The sequence below is a fragment of the Chelonia mydas genome, chromosome 18 (assembly GCF_015237465.2).
Source record: "Chelonia mydas isolate rCheMyd1 chromosome 18, rCheMyd1.pri.v2, whole genome shotgun sequence".
Lineage (NCBI taxonomy): Eukaryota > Metazoa > Chordata > Testudines > Cheloniidae > Chelonia > Chelonia mydas.
In genome coordinates, this window is record NC_051258.2 from 12,107,804 (window position 1) to 12,119,959 (window position 12,156).

Consider the following 12,156-nt stretch of genomic DNA (forward strand, 5'->3'; position numbering starts at 1 on the left):
GTGGAGCATTGAGGGGACAGTAAGAAGCTGGAGACAGAGCTCCTCTTGGCTACACTCCGTGGAGAACAGTGTGGTTGCACTGGTTTAGCAGAGAGAATTCATCCCTTTATCCCCGGCTTCTCTCACAAGCAAAGGACCCCTTTAAACACCTCCCCTCCTCATCCCCTTTTTCCCCAGGCTCAGACAGTTCACCAGGGAGGCCTAGAAGACAGCTTTGGGACACCACTTCCTGCACAAAAAGCTTCGCAAGCTGCCCGTTGGCAGCCCGGCCACTTCCCTTTAATTTACACGTGGTTTTAAAAACTGTTTAAAGCTTTAAAATAAGTGAGGGGGGAGGACAGTGTGTCTTTGCTGCACAATTAGCTTAATGAGTTTGCCAAAGCCATTGCCAAAAGCTGCCCAGGGATAATCCGTTGTCTCACACAACAAAAGAAAACCACATACTTAGCTAGTTTGGGCTGGGTTGGTCTTTTTCCATCTTGTATATTTATAATTTTTTTTCTGTGGTCTTTTCTTTTCTTTTTCTTTTCTTTTCTTTTATTTATTAGTGCCTGAGCAGATGGTACTTCTGGCAGCTCTTACTTAAATATTTATTTCTGTGGGTATCCCCCTGCCTTTTAATTGAGGTGGGGTTTTTTCCTCCTCCTGTCACATCATCGTTACAGGGTAATGAGTCTGTAAACACTCACTAAGCACACTGATGACTTTATTTATTATTTTTATTATTATTTATTTATCTTGGTGTTTCTTGCTAACTCCTGCCAGATCTGGGACTGGCTCCCGCTGGCAAAACAAGGGAGTGAAACAAAAAGGGGGGGGGAAGAACATGTGTGTGCATATGTATCTGTGTGCGCAAAGTGCATCTGTTTGCAGGTAGGTGTGCGTGGAATTGTGACTGTGAGTGCATACCTGTGCATATGTGTGTTTGCACGTCAGTGTGCATGGAATTGTATGCGTGTGCATGTGGATATGAGTGTGTTTTAAATGTATGCGTGCTCTTGTAAATTAGCAGGGGTTGAGTGCGTATAAGTTAGCAAGTGTGTACATGTGTGTGTGTGTGCATGAGTGTGCGTGTAAGTTAGTGTGTGGTGTGTAAGCTTTCCTGTTTTGAAAAACTAAACAGATGCTGTGCGTTAAAAATTAATTGCTTTGAACTGTTGCAAGTGTCAGAAAAAGCAGAGGATGAATATAACCCTTTAGGAGCCTAACCTTTTAATATTGAAACATAGCGACAGTTCTGCCTGTCTGTCCACTTAGCCCTCATTCCACAAAACAGAGACCCCAAGACACACTGTACCTCAGAGTGCCATGCCTCGACCTTCCCAAAAAGAGCCCAGTTATCCAATGAGTTTCCCACCCCACGCTCTCCCCATCCCCTCCCCCTATTTCAGACACCTCCATACACACACAAACACACTTCTGTAGCATAATTAACTCCAGGGTGGAAGGAGGCCCGGAGTTTGAAGTGCCATCCCCAGTATTACTACAGCACTTGTCTGGCTCCTTCTCGTAAAGCTGAGCCCAAGAGTTCCTCCTGTCGCTGTCTCTAGTTACTCGTGCCAGATTTGGGATTCCTTTAGGGCCTTGCCCTTTCCTTAGCCTTACTCAGCATCCCTGGTTGTTGCTCAAATAACCTCATGGGCAGCTCTGTTCACTTGTGAAGTGCGTGTATCTCAGTGAGGTCCCGTCTTCATCTCCTCTCTGCCCCACAGTGCAGATTGGCTTCTCCCGGCCTGCATCTCACTCATTATCCTTTGTTCTCCCTTTCCCGTCTCACCAACAGGGCTGGGAGGAAATCTTCCCCGTGAGCAGGGTATCCTATAACTGTGGTGTTTCCTACACCTTCCTCTGAAGCTACTGGTGCTAGCCACTGTCAGAGACAGGACTCTGGACTGGATGGACCTATGGGCCTGATCTGTTGCAGCAGTTCATGTGTAATGACAAGGTGGCCAGGTCTGCAGTCACCTTTCCAGTCCTAGTCTGGCAAGTCCCATATAGATAGGGCTGGCCTCGTTTCTTCTCCTTCCTGTTCCATGCCTTTGTTTATGCAGCCCAGCATCATTGTTTGCCTTTTGGTTTGTTTCTCCACTGCTGCTAAGGTTTGTTCCAATTTCTCAATCACCTGTTCTGGCGTGATCCTGATTTTCTGCAGTATTTCTTCTCCATCCCCTGGGAAAGGCATGTCTGTTTCTGGCATCTGTCCCCCTCTCCCTTTGTGAATGCTGAGGCAAGGAAGTCATTTAATTTTTTAGCAGTGTCTATCTCCTCTGTCAATTAAGTCCCCTTTCCATCTCCTGAAGGCCCTGCTGTCTCCACAATTGACCTCCTCTTCCTTATGTACTTCAGAAATGCCTTATTTATTACTGCTCTTTGCCCCGGCTCCCTTTCATCCTCCAACTCAGCTTTGCTGCATGGTCTGGCAGTCTGAAACTTTTGGTTCTTTTATCCCCCCTCCTATCCTGTCCTCTTATCATTCCCTCCTGCACCCCCTCCTCCATCCTATCTACCCCTTTGTTTTACCCTTCATTCCTATCTGCCCTTTCTTGCTTCTCTCTCATGCCTTTTCTCATGTGCAGTCCTAGTCTTTTTAGTGCTGGGTGACATGTGGAACCCTTGAGCAGATGGTAATTTATCTTTGAATGTTTCCTCTCTGAGTCCCCTTCCCTCCGCTGCTTTATCCATTTCAAGCTCTCCAGCTCTTCCACGTTCCTCCACAATATGCTCAGTAAAATTCATTGTCTTGATTATCCCTTTTCCAGCTCTTTCCTTATTGCCGATTGCAGATCTTTTCTCTCTTCCTTTCTTTCTTTCTCATGTGCTCAATTGTAGTCTGTGGAGCAGCTGCTGGTGGTCTGCAGAGAGCTGGCTGTGTCACTTGGTGCTGGCTGTTCCTACTTATTTCCCACTACTAACTTGCACTAAAAGACAGCCCAAAATACATGTGTACCCTCCTAATGCTACTTTTCTGTGGAAGCAATTGCTGTACAATGATAGGTAGTGATCCGTTCTGTTGTGACTGAGAGGAGACATGTCCACAGGACAGTCTTTCAGCTGTCTGTGTAATTTACCTGTAGAATTACAAGTATCTTCTCTACAGGTTTGTCTACAAGTATCTTATCTGATTTATCTCAGGTATTTTTTTCTGCCTATCTACCTGTTGTATCTATATCTACCCATCAGTCTGTCCAGCTGTCTAAGGTATAGAATCATAGAATATCAGGGTTGGAAGGGACCTCAGGAGGTCATCTAGTCCAACCCCCTGCTCAAAGCAGGACCAATCTCCAATTTTTGCCCCAGATCCCAAATGGACCTCTCAAGGATTGAACTCACAACCCTGGGTTTAGCAGGCCAGTGCTCAAACCACTGAGCTATCCCTCCCCCCAACTATGGTAGCCATTCTCTGTACTGGTATCTATCTAATCCACTGACTCTTAACTTTTTCCATCATGTGACACTCCTCCTCCCCGTTCAATCGAGCCATACATAAAGAGAGGGTGCTTGTGACCCCCTGGATCTGATTGAGACCCACTAGGGGGGTCCTGACCTCCAGATTGAGAGCCTGTGATTGATCAATATATCTATCTATCCATCAATCATATGACATTTCTTAAGCTCTCATCACTGTAATATCTAGGTTCCAGATACATAATTAGGAATATTAGGAATCATATTAATTTTTCCTCAAAGAAATATGCTCTCTTACCCTACCTAGATGCAGGCATTTTATTTAATGGGACATCCATGTTTTAGTCTCTCTTCTCCTTTCTTGTTTCCCTTCTCTGTCCATTATGGCCAGCTGTTCTTCAGCCATCATTATTGGGAGAGGCTTACTCAAAAATATCCTTCATGGCATAACTACCATCCATCTTATCACTTCATCACCACACGCTGAGACACTCCTGGCTTCCACACCAGCCCCAAGCAAAGGGTAATCTCCTACTTGCTAGTCATTCACAGTCTGATTTTGGGCTGTTGCCTCATCCCGTTGCCCAACCACATCCAACGCTTCATAGTTCATTTGTAGGAACAACTGGAGCCAGAACAAACGTCGCCCACCTGGAGTCCATTCAGCATCTCTGGTCTCACTCTCCCTGACACCTCCCTTTTCCCTCCTCTAAAAACCCTTGGATTTACCCCCCAATTGATTTTCTGTCTCTGCCATGTCTCAGCTAAGCCCTGGTGCCAGAGACTCCCAGGAGAGGAGAGCACTCCCTGTCCTTTGCTTACTTCCCAGTCTTGTTGCACTTGCAGCCTGGGGCATCTTAGCAATGTTCCCCATCCTGAGTGACTGTATTGCCCTGTGAAGTGAGGTGGGGAGAAGAAACCTCCCTAGAGGTTTCCTCCTCTCTCTTCTCTTTCCTTTAGACTTCTGCATTCCTTGTTTCATTCTGTAGATTACCTCCTCCCTGCTGACCTTGCCACATACTCAGGCTGCATCTTCCTTCTATTATTCTGGCTTCTGGAGGGGCTTCTTCCCCTCCTCAGACACCTGCCCCTTTCCTTCTGCAAGCTAGGTTTACCCACTGACAGCTCTGGCACATGTACCCAGTCCTCTGTGTCTGAAAGCCACAGCCGCCTGTGCTGTGCAGCACCCCTGGTGCCCCTGGGATTCCAACAGGACACCAGTTTAAAGTGGCAGCACAGCAGTTGTGAGAGCAGAGAGGTCCACAACTCTATGCATACCTCAGCCATTTACTCCCTTCCCTTTTGGTGTAGCCAATCCATCCTACAGCAAGTGCCCGCTGGACCCAGCACCCCGTTAATACTCTGACTCGTCATCTGTTGTGACACCCAAACGGCATCTTAAGCTCATGACTATGCACCCAATTTTTTTCATATCAAGTCACTGCACCCACACCAGCAGCTCTCTCCTGTCTCCATTTTCTTCTTCCCTCCCCATGGGTGGGTTTTTCACCCTTGCTTTCCCCAGGCTCTTTGAGAGTTCCCATCTTTACCATCCCCCATGTACAAGCTCATCCTCAGCTTTTCCCTCTGACAGTGTCACTGTGCAGCTCTCTCTCCCCTCTTGGGAGCCAGCTGATGCACTTGCCACCCAAAATGGACTCTGGCGTCAGACTTCTGTTCCCTCACATATCACATCATGTGGCAAGTTTCCCTCCTGGGGCCATTGCCCAGGGCACCCTGGGAGAGTCCACTGAACTTCAATAAAGATAAGTGCAAAGTGTCCTGTGCTTAGGAAGGAAAAATCAAATGCACATCTACAGAATGGGGAATGACTGGCGAGTGGTAGTACTGCTGGAAAAGATCTGGGGGTTCTAGTAGATCACAAATTGATGAGTCAACAATGTGATGCAGCTGTGAAAAAGGCTAATATTCTGAGGTGCTTTAATAGGAGTATCGTATGTAAGACATGGGAGGTAATTGTTCCACTGTACTTGGCATCGCTGAGTCCAGTTCTGGGTGCCACACTTTGGGAAAGATGTGGATAAACTGGAGAGAGTCTGGGAGAGAGCCACAAAAATGATACAAGGATTAGAAAATCTGACGTATACAGAAAGGTTAAAGAAAACAAGGCATATCTAGTCTTGAGAAAAGAAGGCTGAGGGGGACCTGATAATAATGTTCAATAGGGCTGTTATAAAGAGGTGATCAATTGTTCTCTGTGTCCAGTGAAGAGTAGGACAAGAAGTAATGGGGTTAATCTGCAGCCAGGGAGATTTAGGTTAGATGTTAGGAAAAACTTTCTAACTCTAAGGTAGGTAAGCTCTGGAATAGGCTTCCAAGGGAGGTTCCAAGGAATCCCCATCACTGGAGGTTTTTAAGAACAGGTTGGACAAACACCTGTCAGGGATGGTCTAGATTTGCTTGATCCTGTCTCAGTGCAGGCGGCTGGACTCGATGACTTCTCAAGGTGCCTTCCAGTCCGACATTTCTAGGATTCTATGACTTCAGTAGGCCAGACTGGGATTGTGCCTTTAAAGCTTTGGCTAGGACCATCTCTCCTCTCATGCCCAAACAGAAACTCCAGAGTGACCAATCACCAAGGAGAGGAACAGCCTTGTTTGAGTCACAGAAGGTGGGAATGGAGGGTGTGTGGCTCAGGGCTGGTAGTCGGCTGAGCAGCCTCTCTCTGCAAAGTCACGGGTTCAAATCCTGCCCAGGTATTGACTGGGAGCTGTTGCTCTGCGACGACTGTTCTGTGACTCCTGTGATAGGAGTTGGTGGGCCTTATTCCATGGCAAGTGTCACAAAACCTACACCTACCACCCCCCGCTTTGTGTTGGCAGTCTCAGCAGAGGCCAAGGACTGACTGGGCCATGGATACTTCTATCTTACCCCTGGGGAGGGCCTCCTCCAGGACAACAGGCTGGAGCACAGTGCTTGGGGGAAGCTTGCAGTGCTGCTGCCCTGTTCTGTAGAGAGAGGACTTCAGTCCCCCAGACAGTTGGGCAGGGTCGTTAAACACACTCAGAGCACCGGTTTCGTTTCTCCTCGGGCTCTCTGTGGGCACAGAGGAGGCAGGATTTGCCCCCTAGAGATGAGCCTGCAGAAGGAAAATCGCGTGTTTCTCTCTCCCCCCTTCCAAAAGTGTAAGTAACCCCCATTTATTATCTCGTTTTGTGCCGCCGTGAGACACTCTAATTTCAAGTATGCCGCTCTTCAACTCTCAGTGAGGCAGAAGAAAAAATCACCTTTTTTTTATGGTGTAGCGGAAAAGCAGCTGCTGGCACCCTGCTTAATTGAAATGCAAATATGGCACATTACAGCTTATTCCCCATCTCTCTCCTGCTGCAACAAGTGGCCTTTGCAATCCTTTAGTCTTTCTGCTCCAAAGGAGCCGAGAATCGCACACCCATCTGCAACCTTTCTGCAGCCCTCAGGCCTTCTCCTCTGTTTTCTTTTGCACCTTATTCTGGTGTGCTGGCTTTTGCCTGAGAATACTGTGGTAGTGCTTTCTTCATGGCTCCAACTGCGGCTCCCTCGATCTGATGTCCTAGATTCTGGTTCTCGAGTCAGGACGGGCAGGAATGGGACAGTGGGGGAAGGACGTTTAGCTACGGGTGGAGGGGAAAAATTGATCAGGTTCCAATGGACTTTGTGTCTGAGATCTGCTGTGATTTCTTGGAAAACGATGTGTCAAGACTTTGCATCCCTGCATTCTGAGAGTAGCAGCAAGAGGCTCACCAGACTCAGGAGTGATCCAATGGGGCGGGATGAGAATAAGGTCAATTTCAAAGAGCTGAGCAATGATATTGGCTTGGGATGTAATGATATAAAACGTCGTTAGAAATGGGGCTTCTGACTGGAAGGGGACCCTCTTTCCTTCAGCTCAGTAGCACTGAAGAATTGCATTTCCCCTGGGTGTGGAAAGAATAGGAATCTTTGTCTCCAAGGAGTCCTATGTCTCCTCGGTACACTCTGGTGACGGATAAGTGTAGACCCGCTGCAGGAGGACAGGGGGAAGGCCATACTCGTTTCACTTGCACCTTGATTTGCAGTTACCATCCTCAAAGAGCATCAGTTTCATTCTTTTTCTTGCCTGTGTTGCCAGGTTCTCTGGGAGTCAGCACTGCGGACACATACACTGTGCATACCAGTACCGGGAACATTACCACTGCCTTGATCCGGAGTGCAACTATCAGGTAAACGGGGTGAACATGAACTGCCAGATCCCATTGCCTGTCCTTACTGTCAAGGGATACAGCCTACAGAACTCCATCATGAAACAAATCATCTGCTTTCTCCATGTCCTGGGAAGAGGGGGAGATACAATTTGGAACTATTGGAGTCAAATTCTGTTCCCAGTTACAATAGCCTAACCCTGCTGAACTCAGTGGTGTTATTCCAGGTACGCACCACTATAACTGAGAGCAGAATCTAGCTTAATTTAAATCAGTGGGTTTACTCCAGATTTACACCAGTGTAACCAAGAGCAGGATCTGGCTCAGCTGAAGTCAGAGGAGTTCAGATTTACACCAGCGTCGCCAAGAAGATAAATTTAGCTATGTTATAAATTTTGCCTGAAAATAGGGAATGCTGTCTGTCAGTCTGTCTCTGTCTCTGAGGTTGTCCATGCAACATGAGAGCAGTAGCAGCAACAAAACACCCAATAAGACCAGCAGCAGCCTTGGATCTATGGTTGGGGAGAGGGTGGGGGAAGGGGCATGTGCAGTAATTGCTGGGAGAATTGCCAGGATAGCAACATCACGCCAGCTCTGAGTCATGTGATGTGTTTGTTTACCCTCTTTCCAGGTCTGTGAGCATGGCTCTGCCCTCTCTGTGGTCAGACTGTGTGTAGGGATTGGGGGAAATCCCAGAGTTTGCCTCTACTCTGCATCCAGCATGACTCCTGCCCCAGCCCAAGGAGGCACTTTGGTCTTGGGGGAATGAGTCTGACCACAGCAAGGGAAACCAGTTTGACTCCACTCTGTTCGACTTCAGGTTTCAGTTGATCAGACTGGGGTTTTTCCTTGGGATGTTGCTAGTGACCTAGAGAGGGACGATCAGATGGATGCATCCGATGAAGTGAGCTGTAGCTCACAAAAGCTTATGCTCAAATAAATTTGTTAGTCTCTAAGGTGCCACAAGTACTTCTTTTCTTTTTGCGAATACAGACTAACACGGCTGCTACTCTGAAACCAATCAGATGGAGAGCTCTCAATCACAGCACAGAGGTCTCTGTGCACAGAGAGCAGGGGGGACACAAAGGATGGAAAGACAGAAAAACCTATTATTATGATTGGCTTCATGATTATTTCCCAAGGAGTCCAGGAGCTGCTTGCAAAGGAGCTTGGCTGGTCTCACGGGGGAATAAGGATTTAGGCTGCTTTTTAAAATGCAAATTATTTTATGGCTGAGATATAGTTTATAATAAGTAATGCTCTGTAATAAATGGGCACAAATTAACGGTGATTGGCAATGGGAATCCTGTACGTACGCCATGGGAAATAGTACTTCTAGCCTCTGCGGGCTTCCTACTGAAATCCATATCCATATATCCCCTTGCCAATACCAATGGAATGATCAGGATTGATATTATAGGAGTACAGAGTGGAAGCAATAATCATTTGTCTCTTGTAAAGGGAGGCTGGAAAAGTTGCTAAATATTAGAATACTAGGTTTTCCAATCACTCCTCACAATAAATGGCTATTGATTTTTTTTTTAAACAGATTTCCTTTCACACCTTCACCGTTGAATATCAATATATGTGGGAAATAAAAATGAAAAGCTTCATTTTAAAGGCACTTTGTCTGCACTGATAATGGGGCACCAGTTCCTTAGTTTAAGCAGGCAGAGGATGAAGGGGATGGTCTGGTGGTTCTGGCATGGAACACGGAGAGTTAGGGTCAATTCTCAGCTCTGCCACTGACTTTCTGTGTGATCATGGGCAAGTCACTTCTCTCTGTATCTCCAGTTTCCCCATAAAGCTGGTTTTTCTAACAAAGCCAGCCCATGTCCCAGGGGGTTTGTGAGGCTAAAGTTCAATGATGTTTGTAGAGCACTTGGAGAGCTCTAGATGGAAAAGGCACTGCAGGCGAGCAAAGTACCTTTTCCCCTCTTCCTTTTGACATGGATTTAGTAGCCAATGTCTTGCAAACCCCAGCACGAATGATTTGAAAGCTGGGATTAGTCATTTATAGCAGGTATAGTTCACTGGTTTCCTTTCCAGCTGTAGCAGCTCTTCAGAGAGCAGCAGCTAAAATCATATCAGAAGAATCATGTCCAAGGCTTCACAAAGCACATCTTGGACATAGAATCATAGAATATCAGGGTTGGAAGGGACCTCAGGAGGTCATCTAGTCCAGCCCCCTGCTCAAAGCAGGACCAATCCCCAACTAAATCATCCCAGCCAGGGCTTTGTCAAGCCTGACCTTAAAAATATCTAAGGAAGGAGATTCCACCACCTCCCTAGGTAACGCATTCCAGTGTTTCACCACCCTTCTAGTGAAAAAGTTTTTCCTAATATCCAACCTAAACCTCCCCCACTGCTGACCATTACTCCTCGTTCTGTCATCCGCTACCACTGAGAATAGTCTAGATCCATCCTCTTTGGAACCCCCTTTCAGGTAGTTGAAAGCAGCTATCAAATCCCCCCTCATTCTTCTCTTCCGCAGACTAAACAATCCCAGTTCCCTCAGCCTCTCCTCATAAGTCATGTGTTCCAGTCCCCTAATCATTTTTGTTGCCCTCCGCTGGACGTTTTCCAATTTTTCCACATCCTTCTTGTAGTGTGGGGCCCAAAACTGGACACAGTATCCAGATGAGGCCTCACCAATGTCAAATAGAGGAGAACGATCACGTCGCTCGATCTGCTGGCAATGCCCCTACATATACATCCCAAAATGCCATTGGCCTTCTTGGCAACAAGGGCACACTGTTGACTCATATCCAGCTTCTCGTCCACTGTAACCCCTAGGTCCTTTTCTGCAGAACTGCTGCCGAGCCATTCGGTCCCTAGTCTGTAGCGGTGCATCGGGTTCTTCCGTCCTAAGTGCAGGACTCTGCACTTGTCCTTGTTGAACCTCATCAGATTTCTTTTGGCCCAATCCTCTAATTTGTCTAGGGCCCTCTGTATCCTATCCCTACCCTCCAGCGTATCTACCTCTCCTCCCAGTTTAGTATCATCTGCAAACTTGCTGAGGGTGCAATCCACGCCATCCTCCAGATCATTTATGAAGATATTGAACAAAACCGGCCCGAGGACCGACCCTTGGGGCACTCCACTTGATACCGGCTGCCAACTAGACATGGAGCCATTGATCACTACCCGTTGAGCCCGACAATCTAGCCAACTTTCTATCCACCTTATAGTCTGTTCATCCAGCCCATACTTCTTTAACTTGCTGGCAAGAATACTGTGGGAGACCGTGTCAAAAGCTTTGCTAAAGTCAAGGAACAACACGTCCACCGCTTTCCCCTCATCCACAGAGCCAGTTATCTCGTCATAGAAGGCAATTAGATTAGTCAGGCATGACTTGCCCTTGGTGAATCCATGCTGACTGTTCCTGATCACTTTCCTCTCCTCTAAGTGCTTCAGAATTGATTCCTTGAGGACCTGCTCCATGATTTTTCCAGGGACTGAGGTGAGGCTGACTGGCCTGTAGTTCCCAGGATCCTCCTTCTTCTCTTTTTTAAAGATGGGCACTAAATTAGTCTTTTTCCAGTCGTCCGGGACTTCCCCTGATCGTCATGAGTTTTCAAAGATAATGGCCAATGGCTCTGCAATCACATCCGCCAACTCCATAAGCACTCTCGGATGCAGCGCATCCGGCCCCATGGACTTGTGCTCGTCCAGCTTTTCGAAATAGTCCCGAACCACTTCTTTCTCTACAGAGGGCTGGTCACCTCCTCCCCATGCTGTGCTGCCCAGTGCAGTAGTCTGGGAGCTGACCTTGTTCGTGAAGACAGAGGCAAAAAAAGCATTGAGTACATTAGCTTTTTCCACATCCTCTGTCACTAGGTTGCCTCCATCATTCAGTAAGGGGCCCACACTTTCCTTGACTTTCTTCTTGTTGCTAACATACCTGAAGAAACCCTTCTTGTTACTCTTAACATCTCTTGCTAGCTGCAACTTCAGGTGTGATTTGGCCTTCCCGATTTCACTCCTGCATGCCCGAGCAATATTTTTATACTCTTCCCTGGTCATTTGTCCAATCTTCCACTTCTTGTAAGCTTCTTTTTTGTGTTCAAGATCAGCAAGGATTTCACTATTAAGCCAAGCTGGTCGCCTGCCATATTTACTATTCTTTCTACACATCGGGATGGTTTGTCCTTGTAACCTCAATAAGGATTCTTTAAAATACAGCCAGCTCTCCTGGACTCCTTTCCCCCTCATGTTATTCTCCCAGGGGATCCTGCCCATCAGTTCCCTGAGGGAGTCAAAGTCTGCTTTTCTGAAGTCCAGGGTCCGTATTTTGCTGCTCTCCTTTCTTCCCTGTGTCAGGATCCTGAACTCAACCATCTCATGGTCACTCACTCCCAGGTTCCCATCCACTTTAGCTTCCCCTACTAATTCTTCCCAGTTTGTGAGCAGCAGGTCAAGAAGAGCTCTGCCCCTAGTTGGTTCCTCCAGCACTTGCACCAGGAAATTGTCCCCTACCCTTTCCAAAAACTTCTTGGATTGTCTGTGCACCGCTGTATTGCTCTCCCAGCAGATATCAGGGTGATTGAAGTCTCCCATGAGAACCAGGGCC

At 47.2% G+C, this 12,156-nt stretch overlaps 2 protein-coding genes across 8 annotated transcripts in view; one reads left to right on the forward strand and one right to left on the reverse strand.

Annotated features, from left to right (window-relative positions):
* The window catches only part of CASZ1 (castor zinc finger 1), a 270,749-nt gene that overhangs the window by 216,287 nt on the left and 42,306 nt on the right, over positions 1 to 12,156 (forward strand). For all 7 annotated transcript variants that reach the window (XM_027826756.3, XM_027826753.3, XM_027826770.3 and 4 more), the window contains one exon: positions 7,514 to 7,604. In XM_027826756.3, the coding sequence (XP_027682557.2) occupies positions 7,514 to 7,604 (91 nt within the window). The remainder of the gene's footprint in view (positions 1 to 7,513; positions 7,605 to 12,156) is intronic.
* Positions 1 to 12,156, reverse strand: part of PEX14 (peroxisomal biogenesis factor 14) — a 196,956-nt gene that overhangs the window by 24,459 nt on the left and 160,341 nt on the right. The gene's annotated exons all lie outside the window — the stretch shown is intronic.